The 23461-nt window shown below is 43.3% G+C and overlaps 2 protein-coding genes and 1 long non-coding RNA gene across 19 annotated transcripts in view; 1 reads left to right on the forward strand and 2 right to left on the reverse strand.

Moving 5' to 3' along the window:
* The window catches only part of LOC110488753 (protein argonaute-1), a 27878-nt gene extending 18633 nt beyond the window's left edge, over positions 1-9245 (reverse strand). For 6 of the 10 annotated variants that reach the window (XM_021561164.3, XM_021561146.3, XM_090198440.1 and 3 more), the window contains exons 1-5: positions 8345-9245; positions 3510-3696; positions 2292-2412; positions 1969-2150; positions 1281-1417 (exon numbers count right to left, since the gene is read on the reverse strand). In XM_021561164.3, the coding sequence (XP_021416839.1) occupies positions 1281-1417; positions 1969-2150; positions 2292-2412; positions 3510-3696; positions 8345-8369 (652 nt within the window). In that variant the 5' untranslated portion in view covers positions 8370-9245. The remainder of the gene's footprint in view (positions 1-1280; positions 1418-1968; positions 2151-2291; positions 2413-3509; positions 3697-8344) is intronic. The other 4 variants (XM_090198428.1, XM_090198410.1, XM_090198418.1 and 1 more) reach the window with 1 other exon arrangement.
* LOC110488805 (dehydrodolichyl diphosphate synthase complex subunit DHDDS) lies at positions 8819-19912 on the forward strand. Of its 8 annotated transcripts, none has more exons than XM_036947352.2 (11): positions 9282-9327; positions 9872-10074; positions 11930-11983; positions 13936-14016; positions 14142-14258; positions 16105-16247; positions 18067-18183; positions 18456-18557; positions 18719-18833; positions 19123-19230; positions 19460-19912. In XM_036947352.2, the coding sequence occupies exons 4-11, from the start codon at positions 13954-13956 to the stop codon at positions 19700-19702; spliced, it is 1008 nt and encodes a 335-aa protein (XP_036803247.2). In that variant the 5' UTR covers positions 9282-9327; positions 9872-10074; positions 11930-11983; positions 13936-13953; the 3' UTR covers positions 19703-19912. The 8 variants fall into 8 exon arrangements, with proteins under 8 accessions (XP_021416881.3, XP_021416891.3, XP_036803247.2 ...); XM_090198469.1 differs by having other exon boundaries at positions 9286-9339; XM_021561222.3 differs by lacking the exon at positions 11930-11983 and having other exon boundaries at positions 9282-9339.
* LOC149985085 (uncharacterized) lies at positions 17958-22709 on the reverse strand. The gene is made up of 2 exons (XR_016486318.1): positions 22550-22709; positions 17958-18255 (listed from the first exon to the last, which is right to left on the reverse strand). It is a non-coding gene; the product is annotated as an uncharacterized LOC149985085 (long non-coding RNA).
* Positions 22710-23461: the final 752 nt, after the last annotated feature.

Here is a 23461-nt window from a genome sequence, read left to right on the forward strand (position 1 = left end):
TGCAAAGGAGCAAAATAAATAAATACAGTAGGGGAAGAGGTAGTTGTTTGGGCTAAATTATAGATGGGCTATGTACAGGTGCAGTAATCTGTGAGCTGCTCTGACAGCTGGTGCTTAAAGCTAGTGAGGGAGATAAGTGTTTCCAGTTTCAGAGATTTTTGTAGTTCGTTCCAGTCATTGGCAGCAGAGAACTGGAAGGAGAGGCAGCCAAAGGAAGAATTGGTTTTGGGGGTGACCAGTGAGATATACCTGCTGGAGCGCGTGCTACAGGTGAGTGCTGCTATGGTGACCAGCGAGCTGAGATAAGGGGGGCTTTACCTAGCAGGTTCTTGTAGATGACCTGGAGCCAGTGGGTTTGGCGGCGAGTATGAAGCAAGGGCCAGCCAACGAGAGTGTACAGGTCGCAGTGGTGGGTAGTATATGGGGCTTTGGTGACAAAACAGATGGCACTGTGATCTACTGCATCCAATTTATTGAGTAAGGTATTGGAGGCTATTTTGTAAATGACATCGCCGAAGTCGAGGATCAGTAGGATGGTCAGTTTTACGAGGGCATGTTTGGCAGCATGAGTGAAGGATGCTTTGTTGCAAAATAGGAAGCCGATTCTAGATTTCATTTTGGATTGGAGATGCTTAATGTGAGTCTGGAAGGAGAGTTTAGAGTCTAACCAGACACCTAGGTATTTGTAGTTGTCCACATATTCTAAGTCAAAACCATCCCGAGTAGTGATGCTGGACGGGCGGGCAGGTGCGGGCAGCGATCAGTTGAAGAGCATGCATTTAGTTTTACTTGTATTTAAGAGCAGTTGGAAGCCACGGAAGGAGAGTTGTATGGCATTGAAGCTCGTCTGGAGGGTTGTTAACACAGTGTCCAAAGAAGGGCCAGAAGTATACAGAATGGTGTCGTCTGGGCAAGAGGTGGATGTTGTGTTCGCTAGGGCATGCAAGTGAAAACATATAAGAAATGGTTTCAGAGGAAAAGGAAAATTAGTTTCTTGTAGGACAAATCAACTTAGATCCTGCCTGTTTCGGTCTGTTTTCTTCCATTTGGTGACTAATGAACACAACCCAATACTATAGAATGAAGTCATTTCTAAGCATTGATCTGTAGTGAATTTGTACACAACACAAAACAGATGTTAAATCATAGACCACTGTGAATGTAACTTTAAGAGCATACCTAAGATGAGATTTTCATTCCATCATGTAGATGCAACTTTTTATGATCTGTGACTTCATACCCTCGAGTAGATCTTGCCTGGTGGGACTCAGCCGACTCACCATCAATATTTAGCATCATCTTCCACATGGCGGGGCGTACAGACTGGTGGAAACCAAACCACACTTCCCTCCCCCCACCCAGCGGATGGTAGTATCCTTCAGGTGGGGAGAAGAATGATCGTCCCACCGGAGTGTACCTGGATGACAAAAAAATGACGTTATGAAGAATGACTCATTTGAGTCTCAGCACCGCAGCATGATTCAATGTCCAGTAATTCTGTGTCACCTATAAGGCTTTGCAGACATAAGCCCAATAGAATGATTCAACAGCTTGTTTGTGTGATCTAGTCAAGCCTCCAAGTCACTGTCTGATTATTAGATTTTGTTAATGTGACACCTTTACACAGTTCTCATCTATCAGGTATCTGTTGTTCTGTTCATCAACTCTAGAGATGTAAATATAATAGAATCTAAAACTAAATCGCTGTTCAACAAGTTTGATAGGAATGTCTTGCTAAAATAACAAATTATTCACACCTCAAGGCAAACATATGCCTTTCAATTAGTTTGAAGACAACATGCACACAGAGTGCTGTCCTGTGGCATATGTGTTTGACTGTTTGTGCATCATAGATCCTTGAAATTAGCCACAAGCTTCTCTGCCCTTGCTTTCATAGTGTGTGTGTTTGCATGCGTGTGCGCGTGCCCTCCTACCCGTCTGTGCACGTGTGTGCTTAGTGTACCGTACCTCATGGAGGCCAGGTGGCGCATGGCCACATCCAGGGCTTGGACAGAGTCCAGGGGTACCTGCAGGCGCCCGCTGACCAGCGTCTCCTGGAGCAGACGCCATGACACCGTGGCCAGAAAGCGGATAGACACCTTGAAGATACGATCCTTCCCCTCCCCGGGGATAGTCACCTCAAAGTCCACCTCAAGGGAGAAACAGGAATGGAGGAGAGTTTAGGTGGAGGGGATATGGGTTACAGGATACATCGATTGAAAGGATATAGACAGGAGTAGAACGGGACTTGCTGAAATGTACAGGACACACTTTCTCTCCCTTATGCCTACCTTCTCACTTCCAATAGGAAGCGCTAGCACCGTATAGATATTCTTCTTGCCGTCGTACACCGGCTTCCTGTCGCCAAAGAGCTGGGGCTTGAAGTGCTGCACCATGTATTCCACCACTTCCCTGCAGGGGGCGAGACAGAGTCAAACACACCAGGGTCACCATCATGGCCACCAGAGGTGACAAAACCACAAAAGACTACCATATGTCAAGAAATGTAGTGCTCCAAATTAAACCCAACATCCTATCAGAAATCTGGATTTAGGATGGGTGTTTTCTGGGGAGCAGGGAAGACCCGATTCGATTGGTTGTGGATCAAGCAGGATACAGCTGGTGAGAAGTGATGTCTCATTGTCGTGGGGGAATCCCTCAGACAAAGGGAGGTAGGGGAGATAGCTGTGGGGCCACAGCACCTCTGAACACATGGTGCCTTGGCTTTCGTCTAAGTGTGGGGGGTAGAGTGGACGGGTTGAAAAGGAGAGGTCATGTTGGGTTGACCTTTCGCATGCCTGCATGGACGCTTTGTCTGAAAAAAACTCCTACTAAGTAAGAACGAAGCTCTAAGACGTGTATTCGGTGTGTGTATACTTCGTACATTTAACTCAGCTTCTCTGTTAAACAAGTAAATGAGAGCGAAAGAGATAAGCTTCTCTTCTGGGACCAGTTTTTTGTTGGATATTAAAGAGCTGGAGTTACACTTTATGAGGTTGTACAACGGCTGAAAGAAATCCTCAGTCAAATCAAAAGAAAGAAAGAAACGCAGGCAGCTCAATTGGCCAAACATTGAAAACAATGTCTGGGGTTTAGAATATATTGGGCCAATGATGACCACCCTACAATGGGGATCTCTCGAAGACCGTTAGTCATGTCCTGGCGAGGTAATGGTGGACACTGGACTAGAGCGTCATAGTCATGGTGCACTAATGAACTGTGAGTCTCTCTCTGAATCACCTTGAGAAGTTGTTGGACCTCTGCAGACTAAAACTTCTACATTGTGTGGTCCTCCAAGTTCTGACTATGGCTCAGTTCTACAGTCCATATTCTGTGGTTTTTAACAAAACATTGGTAAAATGTTAGCCATCAAGTGGACCACTGCATCACCTATAGTAGGGGACACCTGGGTGAAAGGTGTTGAGTTGGGTAACCTCACTCCCCAGGCTATTGCCCACAGGGGACGAGGTCTGGCACATGAGACTATGTAGGGTGACACGTTACTCTACCTGTTGACCCGTCGGGGGCACTTGTCAGGCTTGATGTCCACCTCGTAGTGGAACACGTCCATCTTGGGGATCTCCACCTCAAAGTAGTTGGCCAGCAGCTTGATGGGCTTGCCCACAGTGCCCATGCCCGGCCGGCGGGGTGCCTGGAACACCTGCTGCAGAGGTGGGGGGAAGGGCCCCATGGGCACTGGAGGGGCAGTGGTAGACATGGGCAATTTAGGGAAAGGGTGTCAGAGGTTTAGGCAAGGGCAGAAACGGTAGGTATGTGGGTATGGGAGATGAAATAAATGGAGTAATGAGGAAAGGAAAGTGAGCATGGGCATGTGATGACGGGCAGAGAGAGGGGGCATTGGGTGACGGCCAGAGAGAGGGGTCATAAGTTGGATGACGGGCAAAGAGAGGGGGCATTGGGTGACGGCCAGAGAGAGGGATCATAAGTTGGATGACGGGCAGAAAGAGGGGTCATAAGTTGGATGACGGGCAGAGAGAGGGGTCATAAGTTGGATGACGGGCAGAGAGAGTGGTCATAAGTTGGATGACGGGCAGAGAGAGTGGTCATAAGTTGGATGACGGGCAGAGAGAGGGGTCATAAGTTGGATGACGGGCAGAGAGAGGGGTCATAAATTGGATGACGGGCAGCGAGAGGGGTCATAAGTTGGATGACGGGCAAAGAGAGGGGGCATTGGGTGACGGCCAGAGAGAGGGATCATAAGTTGGATGACGGGCAGAAAGAGGGGTCATAAGTTGGATGACGGGCAGAGAGAGGGGTCATAAGTTGGATGACGGGCAGAGAGAGTGGTCATAAGTTGGATGACGGGCAGAGAGAGTGGTCATAAGTTGGATGACGGGCAGAGAGAGGGGTCATAAGTTGGATGACGGGCAGAGAGAGGGGTCATAAATTGGATGACGGGCAGCGAGAGGGGTCATAAGTTGGATGACGGGCAGAGAGAGGGGTCATAAGTTGGATGACGGGCAGAGAGAGGGGTCATAAGTTGGATGACGAGTCAGAGGAAGAGACGGGAAGAAGTCGAGAGGAAGAAAAGGGCAACAGACGGACAGGAAGGAAAAGGTTGAGCGGCAAAATATGGGGATAATGAATGAAGGAATAGGGGTATGTGGAGAGAGAGAGAGAATAGCGGGAGAGAGGGGCGGAGGAACAAAGCGATTAGGGTGAGAGGAAGGAGGGTGTGAACGAAAGGGAAGGGAGAGGGGTGGTTGGTGGTTCAATGATAATTAAAGGGTAAGAGAGAGAAAAAGAATACATTAGGGCGACGCTGGATACACCAAGCCGGACAGACAGAGAAAGATACAGGCATTTCCTTAAACATGCAGGCAGGGTGAGAAACAGGTAGCAGAGGAGTAGGCTAGCCTCACAAGGGCTTCTAGTGTGATTTTGTATTGAAGATAATTTTTTGACCTCTGCCGACATAAGATGGAATGATCACAAATGTGCCTTAGCTAGTTAGCGACAGTAGCATAGGCATACAATCCAACGGTCACAGAAGACAACTAAAAGCCTGCATTTGAGATGTTTTCGTTTGACATGAATGCTACTGCTAGCCTCTTGTCAAACATCATTTGAAACTTAGTTATTGAGCAGAGAGTGAATACAATACACAAACTGCAGTGAGGAAAACAAGTATGAGAGGTGTATGACTTCAGATCGGCCTGGTAAAATGTGAGACTCCTGCCTTCCTCCCTGCCCGAGAGAAGACCCAGCCCAGCCCAGCCCTGTCCAGACCATGTCTTAACCTCTGCTTCCCCAGAGAACAGCCCTCTCACAATCACAACAAAGACCCAGCTGCCCTCCTCCTCCATCACACAGATAGGGGGGCTGGGGAGAGAGAGAGAGCCCCCACTACCACACAAACACAGGGGTCCCCCCCAACATTCCCAGGCTTACCATGGAGACTCCACAGCAACACTGGCATTGTCATGGAGATCAGGAACCTGGGAGGGGCAGTGGGTGGGTGGAGGGGTAGTGTGAGTGTGTGTGTGTGTGTGTGGACCTTGGCCTTTTTCATCCTGAAGCAGCGTTAGTGTTTCCACATTATGTCCGAGCGGCCTCCTCCTCAGTCATTAATCTCTCTCACATGCGAGGCCTATAGCTGAGCGGCGAGCTTGTGGTTTAAAAGGCAAGTATTGGAAATTCTGTAGTCAAGCATAGCAGTCAGTCAAGGATGTATACGCTCACTAGGCCTTGAAAAAGCAGCCAACTACGGACTGGCAAATCTGGCATGATAAACCACATAAGACTAGGAAGATTCTACTGAAGGTGTGTTTGTTACGCCTACGGCATAAGTCTCAACAGTCTTGACACCGAGTAGGCTAAACACACTGACACACACGCACAATTGCAGAGACACACACACACAGGCAGCCCGCCCCACCCCAGTGTAGGCAGATGGTGAGAAGTGGAGCCAGGGCTCACACATCCCCAGACAATAGGAGTCTTTCCCTGGCACTGGGGCCCTTTCCATGTCAACTGTGTGTGTTTCTCCCTGGAGTTTGGTTTAGGCCAGGGTCCTTTTTCTTTGAAACATGGAATTACACACACTATTCCCTGCTGACATCACTAGAGATGATCCCATGTCTAATAGCAGTCTGGAATGGTGATATAGCTAAGAGTTAACCATTTATAGGTTTAAGTTTAAATAAATATTAAAATGCTGTCCTGAGGTACAGGTATAAAACATTCTAGTAGCTTAACTCTAGTCTGAGGACAGGGTCTGTGTTAAATGGGGCATTGCAGTAAAACATGTGATTTTCCTGTGTTTTTTTTACATTTCCACAGGGAGGTTGAAAAGAAAAATACTGTGAAAATTATGATAATGCATTTTAGTATAAGAGCTGTTTGAAAAGACCGCCTGAAAATGTCAACTTGTTTGGATGGGTGGTTTTTTTGGACTGCCTGGTGACATCCCCAGATGGTATAAGCTAATAGGCCAATAACAAAGACAGTTTGTCCTTTCTGCCAATAACAGCTATTTTTTAGGTTATACATCCTTCCAATTAGGCTCCTCCAATTAGGCCCCTCTCTCAGACAGTCCTAGCAAAATTTTTGCTTGAGATATTACAATTTTCTAAGAAGATATTTTGGTTTATTTTTGACAATTTTAACTGAAAACAATCACAGTAAGGTACTTAATTGCTACGCAGACATGATTTGATATTGAGATAAAATGGCTGCATTGGACCTTTAATGGAAAATACCACTCAAACTATATTTTGCTATTTGTTTCATTAATCCACTGTTGATACAGTCCCAAAATGTTTTGCATGTCATCAATCAGGTTTTCTAGATATAGAACTTTTAAAATACAGAAAGTGTCAAAGTATGCTGTGTTTTGTATCATATGATCAACAGTGGACTAATGAAAGAAATACCAAAAGAAAGTGGATTTTTTTTTTGCTGATTAACTGACTAATATGAAAGTGTAAATGGTTTCCTATACAGGTTCAGTAAAATCCTACTAGTCCCATATCTGGAGGCCAGTCAGTCAACGTAGTTGCGTAAAGATACACAACAAAGAATATGTAGCTTTGGTCAGAGAAGAAGACTTCTGGAGATGGGTGGGTCTGGGGGGGTCATTAGCTGTTTGTCCCCGTCCCCCTCTCTAAAAACAAACAACTCCATATTTAAGTGTCAACAAGCTGTCAAACGATTGGCCTTCTCCATTTGAATGACAGTGAATTTTAGCTAACATAACTGTGCTTAACACTAACACCTGGGGACCAATCTTTGTGATATCAACTTTTCGCATTCCATTGGTCACTAAATCTTCTATGTTCGTGATCAATTTCAGACTTGGTTAGGGAGTCACTAAAAGATTTGATTATGCAGACTGGAATTCAGACCAGACTAAAGCACAGCATCATATCACAGGTCATCATAATATTTACAATAGTATGGCTGTCTGCCCACTTTAAGTAACAACAGTGAAACACCACATGCTTTTTGATATGCCATAACTTGCCTTTCGTGAACTAACACTGACACTTAACTTCCCACCCCTACTAGCAAGGACTTTGCTGATAACTACTTCATTGAGGGAAAATGTACTTACTATGACTAAGATGTGGATGTCCCACCTAGCTATTTTAAAGATGAATAAACTGTAAGTCGCTCTGGATAAGTGTCTGCTAAATTACTAAGATGTAAATAACTCTAGCATTACCAAATATGAACATTCAATTGGAATGACCTTGATGTAAAAATGTTGACACAGGAGGTTCCATGGCGGTTTAATTTCTATAGCATGTACTAATCTAAATAATAATCACAATGTAAGGAGGTTGTCCAATAGCTACTCATTTCAGTTTTCAAAAACATAACTAATTGGGGTGTTCACATAGACATGAGTTAGTTCATTGTGGATTCATTTTGGTAGGGTGTGAAGAAATTCTATTTGGATCGGTGCACTTTTCTATCATTCCAAAAAATGTATGTTGAAGACAGACTGCCAAAACAGAGAGCCTGGTATTTGGGGTGTGTGAGTGAGAGGGGTGCTGAGCAGTGAAGGCGGGCTTTACCTCGTGTCTCCACGCCAAAGATTCCCACGGCCCCCCTGCCCCCGCCCCTGACCCTGGACATTTTCAGTGCACCAAAAGACCCGTCTCTCGGTATGATAAGTAATTTCGTATAGTCCACGAGCTATGGTTGAAAAATACCCACAATCGTTGTGATGGACGAGTTTTTCAGCCAGCCAGCTAGCTAGCATAAGAGAATGCTGCACCAGATATTCAAAAAATATGGGCAATTGCATGTTACCATATGCTGCTATAGCAGAAGATAAGCAAAAATTCCACCCTTGACAGAGAAGAGAGAGACATACCAGCGCCAGACGGTCCCGGCTCCATCCCATCCACTTAACCGCGCGGGCACTAGACAGTCCAGGGTTCTATGGCCACAGCGCCAGCCCTTCCAGGCTGGAAGAGTTGCAGACTTCCAGCCCCCTCCTCTCGGCGTGTAGTCTTCTCCGTACTCGCCAAACCCCCTTCCCTTCCAGTACCCCAGACACGCAGAGTTGTAACGACAAAAGCTGCCTGTCTGATGACCAGAGAATCGCTGTCTGAACGGCTCTTGTGCGATACCTTGCATCGGGTTTCTTTCCTCTCTTTACCTGGCCTGATAAGATTAACCGTGGCGCTATGGTTTCTTATCGGTCTGTTATGCTCCTGCTCACTGTTCAAGAACGATTCTCCAGTGGAACAAAAAAAAAGGGTCAGTCCCCCCCTCCCCGAATTCTGAAACCTCTTCTTTGACTTTGAATGATGTTGCATTCTGTACACGAGTTGTTGTAGTCGCCCTCTACTGGATGTCTGCTGTCTTGGCGTAGCAGCTGAGCTGTACATGGTTAGTGCTATCCGGAATTGTTGGCACGTCCCTACCCAATCAACGTTTTCTAAACTCGGTCCTGAGGACCTCAAGGGGTCTAAATTTTGGGTTTTGCCCCAGCACTACGCAGCTGATTCAAACAACCAACGCTTGATGATTATTTGAATCAGCTGTGTAGTGTTAGGGGAAAAAACAAAACGGGGTCCCCCGGACGGAGTTTGGGATACCCCTAACCCTTACCTATTTTAAATTCCACTTCAGTAGGGACGTTCCAAGATCCCAGATAGCACTGAGTCCAATTTGAAACCTATCCAGTAAATGTTTAAATATCCTATTTGACCCACAGAACATCAATTTACCCGAACAACTTTTCTGTCAATCCACATGCAGAGAAATCTGTATAAACAGTTCCAGGCGGAAATGGTCGGTCTTTTGATTACGTCACTCCGTCGAATAAGGAAGGGGACGTCATCTTAAACTGTGAGTTGGAAGGTTTGTGAAATATGTAAAAAATACGGCTCATAATGTTGATAATTCATGATCTCTTTCAACAATATGAATGAAATCGACCATTTTAGTGCAAAGTGCAATTGCTTTGTACATTTCAAACAGTTATCGTTGGTCATCATCATTGGTTATCGCTCCCTGTCCGGTTTGATTGAGTTGTGTTAGCTAGCTAGCTACCGTAGCTATGATAACTATGTAGCTATCCCAGACTTGATCTACATGAATCAGAGATGCATAGTCATATAGCTAGTTATCAGAATATTAATTGTTAAATATATCCCGTTTATGCATGCATGCATGGAGACTAGTGGCGTGTGTATCAGAACTAATCAGATAGTGGGGTACGAAATCATTAACACCCATAGAGATAAGCAGAAATGGCTATAAAATATATAATTCAAATATTGAGCTATATGGTATGCTCAACATTTTTTGTAAATTATATTATTATATACTAATACAATTGCTCAGAGAAATACATTTTGTTTAACAAGTAACACATGTTTTTCTCAAAAAGGCAAGGGTCAAAATTATTGACTCCCCTGTTTTGGTAGCCTGGCCGGTAGGCGCGTTTGGCCAGTAACCGAAAGGTTGCTGGATTGAATCCCGGAGCTGACAAGGTAAAAATCGGTTGTTCTGCCCCTGGGCAAGGCAGTTAACCCCCAACAAAAACTGCCCCCCTGGAGCCGATGATGTGGATGTCTACCAACATATTTTACAGTAGGTATGGGGTTATTTTCTGCTGATGCATTCTCATTGACGCCAAACTAGTGTTGCACGGTAAACCGAAACTTCAGTACTTAAAAAAAAAAACTAGAACATGAAAAAAGGTTTGGTACTATAATTGTTTTAAACTTTCGGTACTTATATAAATTGTCTCACGCCATCTACTGATTGAGAGAGGAACAAGTCTGTCTATCAGCTGATGTCCCATTATAGCGCGAGCGCTTCATGCCTGCTTCACTTACTCATTGCTAGCTCTAGCCTGTCTTGAGGAACCACTGCACTCCCTGGGAGTCTTGGCTGCATCACGTTAGCGCCACACGTATGCTGCACAGAAGTTAACACACTTAAATAATGCAACACAGCATTTAGAAATGTTGCAACTGTTAATTAATGTTCACAAAACAATGTTCATTACAGGCTAGAACACTTTACAATGCAATAAGATACCAGTAGCTCAGGCTGGTCTCATAGACTAGACATGAATCCAGGACACTCAAATTAGTATGATGTTATGTTTGGTATGGTTACATAAGGTAGGAAAACACGAAAGCAGGGTGGTTGGTTGAGGTGGATGGGTGTTCGATTCTCATCATGGACAATTTTAGCTAATTATCAGCTACGTATTACTTTTTAGCTACTTTGCATGTTAGCTAAGCCTAACCTTAACCCTTTTAGCAAACCCTTCCCCTAAACCTTTAACAGGCCTCTACACAGACGACACCATTCTGTATACTTCTGGCCCTTCCTTGGACACTGTGCTATCTAACCTCCAAACGAGCTTCAATGCCATACAACACTCCTTCCGTGGCCTCCAACTGCTCTTAAACGCTAGTAAAACCAAATGCATGCTTTTCAACCATTCGCTGCCTGCACCTGCACGCCCGACTAGCATCACCACCCTGGATGGTTCCGACCTAGAATATGTGGACATCTATAAGTACCTAGGTGTCTGGCTAGACTGTAAACTCTCCTTCCAGACTCATATCAAACATTTCCAATCTAAAATCAAATCTAGAGTCGGGTTTCTATTCCGCAACGAAGCCTCCTTCACTCACGCCGCCAAACTTACCCTAGTAAAACTGACTATCCTACCGATCCTCTACTTCGGCGATGTCATCTAGAAAATTGCTTCCAATACTCTACTCAGCAAACTGGATGCAGTTTATCACAGTGCCATACTTTTTGTTACTAAAGCACCTTATACCACCCACCACTGCGACCTGTATGCTCTAGTCGGCTGGCCCTCGCTACATATTCGTCGCCAGACCCACTGGCTCCAGGTCATGTACAAGTCCATGCTAGGTAAAGCTCTGCCTTATCTCAGTTCACTGGTCACGATGGCAACACCCACCCGTAGCACGCGCTCCAGCAGGTGTATCTCACTGATCATCCCTAAAGCCAACACCTCATTTGGCCGCCTTTCCTTCCAGTTCTCTGCTGCCTGTGACTGGAACGAATTGCAAAAATCGCTGAAGTTGGAGACTTTTATCTCCATCACCAACTTTAAACATCTGCTATCTGAGCAGCTAACCGATCGCTGATCGCTGCAGCTGTACATAGTCCATCGGTAAATAGCCCACCCAATTTACCTACCTCATCCCCATACTGTTTTTATTTATTTACTTTTCTGCTCTTTTGCACACCAGTATCTCTACCTGCACATGACCATCTGATCATTTATCACTCGTGTTAATCTGCAAAATTGTAATTATTCGCCTACCTCCTCATGCATTTTGCACACAATGTATATAGACACTTTTTTTCTACTGTGTAATTGACTTGTTTATTGTTTACTCCGTGTGTAACTCTGTTGTTGTCTGTTCACACTGCTATGCTTTATCTTGGCCAGGTCGCAGTTGTAAATGAGAACTTGTTCTCAACTAGCCTACCTGGTTAAATAAAGGTAAAATAAAATAAAACTCCTAACCTTAACCCTCAATAACTCAATGCATGCACACACTCCTATTGAATATGCATTCACCTTTATTGTGAATAGGCCTAGACTATATCTTGATTTACCCCGTTTATCAATTGTGATTTACAATTCAAATAAATGATTACCATTATGTTGTTATGTAGTTAGATTGGTAAAAACAAAGTCCAATTGATTGTATACTATCATTGATTCATTAATGCAGGGCTCTCCAACCCTGTTCCTCGAGAGCTACCATCTTATAGGTTTTCCGTCCAACATCAGTTGCAACTAACCTGATTCAGCTTATCAACCATCTAATTATTAGAATAATTTGCGCTAGATTAAGGTTGGAGCAAAAACCTACAGGACGGTAGCTCTCCAGGAACAGGGTTGGAGAGCCCTGTGTTATTGCATGCATGGCTGTCTTTGAAAAATTTAAATGAAACATTTCAAATGTAATGATATTGAACTCAGAAGATCTGTCTGGATCAAGTGCCATTCTGTGACTTTGGCTAATATGCCTTCTTGTTTTGCCGTGGTATCGTTTTGGTAGCAAGTATCGCGATGGTATCGAGTATCGTGATACTAAACCTGGTATCGAACAAAGTCAAAATTCTGGTATCATGACAACATTACGCCAAACCCACCACTGGTGTGTGCGTGACCAAATAGCTCTATGTTCATGTCATTGGACCAAAGCACCTGTTCCAATCCAAGTGCCAGTGCTGTTTAGCAAACTCAAGGCATTTACATTTGTTGGACGACATGAAAATAGAGCTCTTTGGCCACACACACACTAGTGGTGGGTTTGGTGTCTAAATGAGAATGCATAAGTAGAAAATAACCCCTATGGTAAAATGTGGTGGTGGGTCTTTGATGTTATGGGGTTATTTTGCTTCCACTGCTTCCTTGTTAAGGTCAACAACAAAACCTGGTTGCCTCTTCCAGGAGGTTAAAACTTGGCTGCAAGTGAATCTTCCAACAAGACAATAACCCCAACCAGACTTCAAAATCCACAAAGAAATGGTTAATTGACCAGAAAATCTATATTTTGCAATGACCATCTCAGTCTCTGGACATAAACCCCATTTGAAAACCTGTGGTTTGAATAGAGTACCACAGTATGAGTCATAATACCCAAAAACCTAGAGGTCAAACAGGGAAATGGTTCCAATCGTTTTGCTCAGCACCATTTCCCTGTTTGACCTCTCGGTATTATGACACCTCCACTGTGGGGGTCTATTGAAGAGGGCAGTCCATAAGCGCAGACAAAGGATATCAAGGATCTGGAAGGATTATGTATGGAGGAATGGTCTAAGATCCCTCCCAATGTCTTCTCCAAAAAGGGCTCCGTGCCATTATCCCGGCAAGTTGAGGTATTGAAAGGTATTCACAACTGGGGTGTCAATCATTTTGACCCCTACCTTTTTATTGAGAAAAAAAATATTACTTGTTAAACAAAATAGCTTTCTCTGAGCAATTGTGTTAGTATAAAATTATATAATTTCCCATTTTTTTTGGAGCATACAATATAGCTCAGTATTTGAATTATTTATTTTATACAGTCATTTCTGCTCTTCTTTATCAAGGGTGTCAATCATTTTACACCTCCCTGTACGTCTGGTATGTGGTAAAAGTCCCCTGTAGCACAGCTCGAGACTAGAAAGTAGTGGCCTCTGAAGACCTTATCCTTCTAACTGTTGATGAATGCACTGCTGTTACGTTTGTTGTTGCACCCCACTTAACTAGGCCTATGCTCTATATGTAACTATGCTACATACCTCTCACTACTGTGTCTCATGCAGCCCATGGCTATACAAACCAGGGACTGCTGGATTTGTCAAACAAGCCTAACGGCTAACCTTGTTCATAAATTGCTTTTTTTTATAGGTATCTGTTTATGTGTATCTCTACTGTATGTAATGCATATATCTCCACAGGGGTGTCAGAGTTGAAATATGTCGTGGATAAGGGAAGGTGAATTGAACCTCATTGAGAAGCTCTCAGCCAACATACTGAAGGTATGACTAACTATTTGCAAATGCATCCCTTCTGAGGATATTTGAATGAATTAATCACAACCACATTTTTATGATATGTAATATGGTTCTATCTGTATGGAATTCCACCCCCTGGTCTCTCCCAGGCTGGCCCGATGCCCAAACATGTGGCCTTTATCATGGATGGCAACCGGCGCTACGCCCGCAAGCGTCAGGTGGAGCGCCAGGAGGGACACACACAGGGTTTTGACAAACTGGCAGAGGTGAGGTTCCCAGGGGACATCGGTGTCATGTCATGATGTAGTTATTGTTCGTTCTATCATAGTTGTTCTCATTCATGCTGTCTCTTTTGCATGAGCATTCACAAGTAGGCAACTGCACTTCAACCATATTCTTCACCCTTACCACCATAACATGTATTTGTATAGGGCTGTCACCAAATACATTAGAAATACAGTGGGGAGAACAAGTATTTGATACACTGCCGATTTTGCAGGTTTTCCTACTTACAAAGCATGTAGAGGTCTGTAATTTTTATCATAGGTACACTTCAACTGTGAGAGACGGAATCTCAAAAGAAAATCACATTGTATGATTTTTAAGTAATTAATTTGCATTTTATTGCATGACATAAGTATTTGATCACCTACCAACCAGTAAGAATTCCGGCTCTCACAGACCTGCTAGTTTTTCTTTAAGAAGCCCTCCTGTTCTCCACTCATTACCTGTATTAACTGCACCTGTTTGAACTCGTTTCCTGTATAAAAGACACCTGTCCACACACTCAATCAAACAGACTCCAACCTCTCCACAATGGCCAAGACCAGCGAGCTGTGTAAGGACATCAGGGTTAAATTGTAGACCTGCACAAGGCTGGGATGGGCAACAGGACAATAGGCAAGCAGCTTGGTGAGAAGGCAACAACTTTTGGTGCAATTATTAGAAAATGGAAGAAGTTCAAGATGACGGTCAATCCCCCTCGGGCTAGGGCTCCATGCAAGATCTCACCTGGTGGGGCATCAATGATCATGAGGAGGGTGAGGGATCAGCCCAGAACTACACGGCAAGACCTGGTCAATGACCTGTAGAGAGCTGGGACCACAGTCTCAAAGAACCATTAGTAAAACACTACGCCGTCATGGATTAAAATCCTGCAGCGCACGCAAGGTCCCCCTGCTCAAGCCAGCGCATGTCCAGGCCCGTCTGAAGTTTGCCAATGACCATCTGGATGATCCGGAGGAGGAATGGGAGACGGTCATGTGGTCTAATGAGACAAAAATAGAGCCTTTTGGTCTAAACTCCACTCGCCGTGTTTGGAGGAAGAAGAAGGATAAGTAAAACCCCAAGAACACCATCCCAACCGTGAAGCATGGAGGTGGAAACATCATTCTTTGGGGATGCTTTTCTGCAAAGGGGACAGGACGACTGCACCGTATTGAGGGGAGGATGGATGGGGCCATGTATCGCGAAATCTTGGTCAACAACCTCCTTCCCTCAGTAAGAGCATTGAAGATGGGTCGTGGCTGGGTCTTCCAGCATGAAAACGACCCGAAACACACAGCCAGGGCAACTAAGGAGTGGCTCCGTAAGAAGCATCTCAAGGTCCTGGAGTGGCCTAGCCAGTCTCCAGACCTGAACCCAATAGAAAATCTTTGGAGGGAGCTGAAAGTCCGTATTGCCCAGCGACAGCCCCGAAACCTGAAGGATCTGGAGACGGTCTGTATGGAGGAGTGGGCCAAAATCCCTGCTGCAATGTGTGCAAACCTGGTCAAGAACTACAGAAAACATATGATCTCTGTAATTGCAAACAAAGGTTTCTGTACCAAATATTAAGTTCTGCTTTTCTGATGTATCAAATACTTATGTCATGCAATAAAATGCAAATTAATTACTTAAAAATCATACAATGTGATTTTCTGGATCTTTGTTTTAGATTCCGTCTCTCACAGTTGAAGTGTACCTATGATTTAAAAAAATACGGACCTCTACATGCTTTGTAAGTAGGAAACACTGCTGATTTTTCAGGTTATCAAATACTTGTTCTCCCCACTGTACATTCTACTCATGTTGGCTTTACTGGTGATCAACCTTGGTGGCTCTTTCATCTAGACACTACGCTGGTGCCTGAACCTGAGCATCCATGAGGTCACAGTGTACGCCTTCAGCATCGAGAACTTCAAGCGGTCTAAAGACGAGGTGGACGGCCTCATGGAGCTGGCCAAGCAGAAGTTCATCAGACTGCTAGAAGAACAGTGAGTGTCAGAACCGAGGAGCCAGAGTGCTGCCATTTAAAGATGCATAGGTGTTGGAGACCCAGTGAGTGGGAGAGAAAGCAATATAGCTACCTTACAATCTCGACAAGGAGGATGTCTCAGTAATTGGCCCAGGGTGTCACTTGGCGCCAGACAACGTGACCTGGAAGATTTAAATTCACCGGCCATTTGAGAAATTTACTGGAGCTATGACTAGGAAAGTAAATGTGCCAAAATTATATAAACTGCTCCTGTCTATACAGAAATTAATAAAAATCATTCAAAATACTTCACCAGAAAGCATGACTTAGCCGCAGAAGAATCGAGGATCATTATCTTCTTTAAAAAATTGCTGTGGATTGTTTCAAATCACAAGCTAGTATGCCTATTTGGGACTCATTCAATGTGGGCAGTGAGCGTGGGAATAGGCCTTGCTGAATATTGAGTTGTGGTTGTCAGTGAAAAGCATCTAAAATATGTGTGAAGATAAAGTGTCTTGGGTATAGTTTAATATGTTGAGACAAGAAAGGGCGGGGGGATAAATACAGAAATATATCAAAGTCAACAAAATCGTTTTTTTTAACAACCATTGCGAATGATAATAAAGACTACTAAAACTATAGTTCCTCACAGTAGGCTATTTTAAACAATCTTTCCCTCGATAATCACCAAGCGTCGGTGTGAAAGAACTAAATATAATGATCGGATGAGCCCATAGAACTAGATATAACTTCATAAAACACCTGAACACTTTTCCCTTAGGCAAAAGCAGCTGTCTCACTAGCGCGGGAAACTCTAAGGGCCTGGAATAGGCTAGTTGATAAGATGTTGCAAGTTCACTAGCGAAAGCTTCCGGCCAGACCCAGTGATTTAGCTGCCAATGGATCATCAATGTGTCCATATGGCAGAGGCTGGTGCTCTCGCATTAGTAGAATTTTTAACTTAGATTTTTATCATTTTAATTTTAGATTTGTATGATTTTGAGAAACGAAAGCGTTATTATTGAAACGAAACTGTTAAATGAAAATGCGCATATAAAAATCAGAATTGGTAGAAATGGTTGGATACATTTTAAGCTTTCCCAAACTTATCACGCGCTGTCTATAAAATATTTGTAAAAGAATTGCCTCTGCGTTTCCATGGTCGGATTTTGGCTATAGGCTACATTGCTGCAATCTTTTATTTGTATTTTTTTTTTTTACCTTTATTGAACTAGGCAAGTCAGTTAAGTACAAATTCTTATTTACAATGACGGCCTACCCCGGCCAAACCCAAATCCTATGGGACATGCCTCATAATATGAAGTAAAACATGCAGAGTTCTAACAATTTAAGTATGTTTTCAAAATGCATACTGCCTCCAGCTTACATGTTGAATCGCTGATATCCTGTTGCCTGCACTTAAATGCTGAATGGGAGGCGCGCTTCAATTATCTGTTGAGAAATATAATTTCTATATTTTTTTTACATAGGTTTGCATTTAGAATTGTTGCGCATGGAATGGGCTTATAAATGCAGCAACCAGCTGAGTAGTCGCAGGAGACATCCCTCTCAAAATAGTCTCTTTATGCTGTGTCCGTGTGGTAGTTGTTGAATTAATAAGATACATGATGACTAACGAAAATACACACACCAATTTAATTCCACAAAATTATGCAAATTAACCTATAGACTGCCTGGTATTTCCATAAATTATTTTACAATGGGGTCATTTTGGCCGGCAACAGTTTTTATTCATCTGTTCCTTTTTTGGGGGGGAACTAAAAGCCAGCAATTGAAGGAAACCCTGACTTGGTCATGTCTGCTCTCTTCCAATCCAGGGATAACCTGGAGAAGCATGGGGTGTGCATCCGGGTGTTGGGAGACCTGACACTACTGCCTCTGGACCTGCAGCAGCACATAGCCCGGGCTGTGGTGGCCACCAGGACTCATAACAAGTAGGCATCGCCACCTCATCATCCTGCTGCTCCTCACTTCTCTGAGGTGGCTGTGAGCTTGTGTGCAGCCATCTGAAAAACATTGCCATTTGACAAATGACAAAAGGTTTACTGCAGATGCTGGACTTCAGTTGTTTATATTGCAATGCAATTTCTCTATGCATAAAACAACACATGGGCTTCTCTGTTCAGTCATCTAAGATGTCTTCAGGAGTGGCTACTTACAGCTGTAATAACTCATTCATTACCAGCCCACCCTCTTTTGCCAACAGATGCTTTCTGAACGTGTGCTTTGCCTACACCTCAAGACATGAAATCGCTAATGCCGTCAGAGAGATGGCTTGGGGCGTGGAGCAGGGACTTATCAAATCCTGGTAAACTACTTCAGAGATTCAGAAAAGGAATATTACATAAGAGTGCATTCATGGCCCTCTCAAATATAATTGTTACATTTGCATAATCACAGATCTAGATTTGTTTTCTGAATTGTTTTTTCTGCTCATTTCTATTGTCTTGTCTCGGTTGTTGTGTCCAGTGATGTATCGGAGGCCCTGCTGAGTCGGTGTCTGTACAGCAGTAACTCTCCCAATCCTGACCTGCTCATTCGCACGTCTGGAGAGGTGCGACTCAGTGACTTCCTGCTGTGGCAGGTAAGGAGAAAGACACTCCTTACTGTTTCCAGCGTGATGTTGAATGCTAATGAGATTAGCCTCTTGCCTAGCATCCTCTTTGGTAAGGACAAGACCTACTTCCTGTTCAGTGACTTCGCTGACAGACAATGGACCCTCTGCTTTAGCTGCCTCCCTCACTACCTTGTGACTTATTCTTTGTAAATGTAGACTGGCTGGTGTTACCCATGGGGATTATTCAGTGGGGTGAAATGTTTATAGAATGCTGCAGACAGAAATTGAAAAATGTTTGTCTGTGCTATTTCTGCAGACGTCCCACTCCTGCTTAGTGTTCCAGTCAGTCCTGTGGCCAGAGTACTCCTTCTGGAACCTGTGTGATGCCATTCTGCAGTATCAGCTCAATCACAGACCTCTTCAGGTATGATCTCTCTCTTTCCTTCATTCATCCCCCACATACAGTACATTCCACCGTACGATATTTATCCAATCTCTAAACGTGTGTGCACTTTTGCCACATTCTTTCAAGTTGCATTTCCAGAATTGAGCGAGAATTCATTAGAAGGATCATCTGAATACCTGTAGTAAACTACTGTGTTGTATGGAACACTGTGATATGCTTGAATGACTGATCCCTATGTATGCTGCAGAAAGCCAGAGATCAACACAGAGAGGGACAGGCCCTACAGCAGCAGGAGGCAGACCGGGCCTGTTTAGCAGACCTCCTACAGCACCACGGCAATGGAAAGCCCCTGGATGCCCAGAGGAGACAGGAAGCACTGCTCAACTACACTGCCAGCCGAGAGGAACGGGTTCAGGACTTCCTTGGTGCACTCCAGCACAAGAGAGACTCCTTCCTTACTGACTTAACCAGCCAAGCTGCTCTGGCATAAAGAGGGGATGAGAGGAACATAATGCTCCCCATCTTGAATTGGGGGAACAATCCCATCTCTCTTCCTCTTCCCTAAAGGGCTGAGTAGTTTTAAACTTCTTATTTTGTATGAGTGATTTTACCCCTATGGGGCTGTATGTGGGATATTTATGTGTATATTCTAAAAGAGAAGTCTGATCAAAGTCTAATAAAAAGAGAAGTCTGGTAAAGAGCTATAAGTTCTGTAAAATCTGTCCGTCAAATGCATGCCATAGATATTCTTGTTGGATTGATATTCACAATGAAATCGGAGTACTCGCTCCCAGAGAAGATACACATCGGAGGCAACCAGTTACCACAGCACCAGCTATACTACATGACCAAAAGTATGTGGACAACTGCTCGTCGAACATCTAATTTCAAACTCATGGGCATTAATATGCGGCAGGTAACCTAGTGGTTAGAGTGTTGGGCCCGTAACTGAAACGGTTGCTAGATCGAATCCCCGAGCTGACAAGGTAAAAATCTGTCGTTCTGCTCCTGAACAAGGCACTTAAGCCACTGTTCCTAGGCAGTCATTGTAAATAAGAATTTGTTCTTTACTGACTGTAAAGTGATTGTGCATTCCTGGTGTAACCTGGGCAGTTGTTGTTGCCATTCTGTACCTGTCCCACAGGTGTGACGTTTGGATGTACCGATCTTGTGCAGGTGTTGTTACACGTGGTCTGCCACTGCAAGGACGATCAGCTGTCCGTCCTGCCTCCCTGTAGCGCTGTCTTAGGCGTCTCACAGTTTGGACATTGCAATTTACTGCCCTGGCCACATTTGCAGCATACCTAAGGCAAGTTCATGCAGATGAGAAGGGACACTGGGCATCTTTCTTTTGGTGTTTTTCAGAGTCAGTAGAAAGGCCTCTTTAGTGTCCTAAGTTTTCATAACTGTGACCTTAATTGCTTACCGTCTGTAAGCTGTTAGTGTCTAAACGACCATTCCACAGGTGCATGTTCATCAATTGTTTATGGTTCATTGAACAAGCATGGTAAACAGTGTTTAAATGCATTACAATGAAGATCTGTGAAGTTTTTTTTTATTTTTACGAATTATCTTTGAAAGATAGGGTCCTGAAAAGGGGACGTTTCTTTTTTTGCTGAGTTTATAGTGTGTGTGTGCTGGACTGGTCAAGTCAAATTTTCAATTAATGTCATTGTGCATTAACTGTTATGGCCATGGATGCCCACATGTAAAACAACTATATTTTTTTACCAGGTTTCTTTATCTTGCTGAATAAACGTGATTGTTAATTTAGTTTAATGTTCATTACATTACTTATATTCATAACAAATTGTACATCCGAATGGAGGATTTTTTAACTTTTTATAGTCTGTTTTATATTGTATCATTGACGGGGTGATGCACACTGCAGACACAAAGTTTCTAAACCCAGAGGGGCAACATCGCGAGACTGCCGGGAATGCTTGTGAAGCAGATCAAGCAAACAAGGCCGGGGTTTTGGGTTAAAGAAGTCAAGAGTAGTGAAACCTTCTTTAGCTGTTCATTTTCTGGAAATGTAGGTACAACCTATAAACGACCCAATGTATTAAGTAGTTGAACATATTATTACCCCAACTTCGTGAAATTGATCAATTGACACGTTTTCATTTGATTTGATGGCCTGTAAATGCGCAGTTCGGCGCGAGACAAACCTGAGACAAGATTGTGTTTCTGCGCATGAGTTTAGCAAGCCAACGTCTCCATGACATCGCCTACAAGCGTGATCGGGGATTTTGATTGGAGAAGCAGTTTCTCCCTATACTGTACTGTCTTTGCTGCAGAAACCACGCCACCTTGTTACAGCCGTGGTATTTATCATGCACTATCTCTTTAAGAAATTGGAGACGCCCACAAGCACGTGATTTGTCTTCATCCAATGTATGACTTAAAATATAAAAACTGGTTCAAACCGGTTTCTATCTTATATTTTACATTCGGTCATTATTTTACATTCACCATTGTTGCATTGCTAACGTGGCTAGAAGAGCTTAGTGAGATAGCCAACAACTCACATTAAAAAAAAAAAAATTGTGTTGCAATTCCCGAACAATCATCAACATGCCTAAAAGAAAGGTAAGGAATCCTTAATTTTACGGATAACAAATATATTTGTATTATTAGTTTTTTGCTTGCATCTTGCCGTTTTTAAATTGCCTTTGGTCTCTTCATCAGTACTGTATGTCGTCGTTTAGAAATGGCGGCAAAATGGGTCATCCTCTCAACGCAGTCATAAATATATTCCTTTAAAAAAAATACAATTACATAAGAAATAAGGTGTAAAGATATTAACCATATTTATTAAGATTGTTCGTCCTACATTGAGCATATGACTAGTCCATGCACTCAAAAGCTAAGTGCGATTTGTGCATCACGCGCTTGGTGCTTCTTGGAAGTTGTGCAGAAGCTCGCGGGGCTCAACTGAGATATTTCATACATGTAAACGATTTAACTATTAATATGTGTAGTTCAATGTGCTGCCTGTGAGCATCTCGGTGTCTAGTTTTCTAGTCATTTTGAGGCAGGCTTGAATCAGTGAGCCACAAAAATTGGTGGGAAAAGATGCTTGGCCGTTTTTCAATAGTTCGCAACGCTTAAATGCAATCATATGAATCCTCTACTTTACCAGCTAATACTAATTCCTTGCTAATGCATTTTTCCCCCCAACTAACAATTGCTGGAGTTTTTAACGTTAACTTCAGTCCATTTACCCTGGCACTGCAAATTTCAACGTTAGGCTGCCATCTTTGCATAGCCAACATTAGTTAGCATCTCTAATGTGAATGCACAAGCAGCATATGCGCGGGTGCTTTTCAATGACCTTTTCTATTGGGTTTATCGTTGAACCTCAAAGTTATAAAAACAATATTTTCAAAATTAAACACATCACTGCATCTTTAGCCGCATTAACTTCGTCGAAATAATGTTGCTAGGTAGATTTATTGAGCGCGAACTTCATCTTGTTGACGGCTGTCGAGCGCGAATTGACGCAAAACAAAGGAAGTGCCAAGCGCGCCCGACTGTTGTGACAGGACAGATTTGAATTTGAATATGCGCGGGAATTCCTTCGAAGTCAGAAGTAGCCAAGAACAGCGGAACTGTAGGTCATAAAACATGTATGGCTCTCTCGCCCACTGTGGTGTATGTAATCCGTTATGCAAAATATACATTATACAAAAGCCCAGCATGTTCTCTGGGAATGTGATGCTTCATTTTGATCAAAGGGGCCCTCCATAGAATAAGAGAGGGCAACAATGGACATAACACCTGCTCCAGTTCTTACTTTTTGAAAAGGACCTATGCTGTACCATGATACATTAGCTACATTTATTTATTATTCAGCATATTTCAAATTTGCTTTCTGAATTAATTTCCTCCCAGTTTCTAAAGATTTTCCTTCTGCTTTTTCTTGTTTTCAGAGTGCTACCAAGGGAGATGAGGTATGCATACAAATATTCACAATATTAATTCTAAACTGTTAGCTTGTGTATTCGTTATAATTTTTACACTGAACTACAACTTATAAATGCTGTATAGGATGTTCATAAAGTCTTGAGCGATTAGGTCTACATAAATGCTTCACGGATCATTTGTTAACACTTATATACATAAAGGGTGATATGAAAGGTTGGTGCTTTGTCAAATGTGCCATTACATCTTTGAACCCCTTTATAAAGCATGACATTTGCTTATGAATTGTAATTTGCGGATACAGGTGTATCAGTAATTTGCA

This window comes from Oncorhynchus mykiss, chromosome 2 (assembly GCF_057628025.1).
Source record: "Oncorhynchus mykiss isolate SJ-2025 chromosome 2, ASM5762802v1, whole genome shotgun sequence".
NCBI classification, from domain to species: Eukaryota; Metazoa; Chordata; class Actinopteri; order Salmoniformes; family Salmonidae; genus Oncorhynchus; species Oncorhynchus mykiss.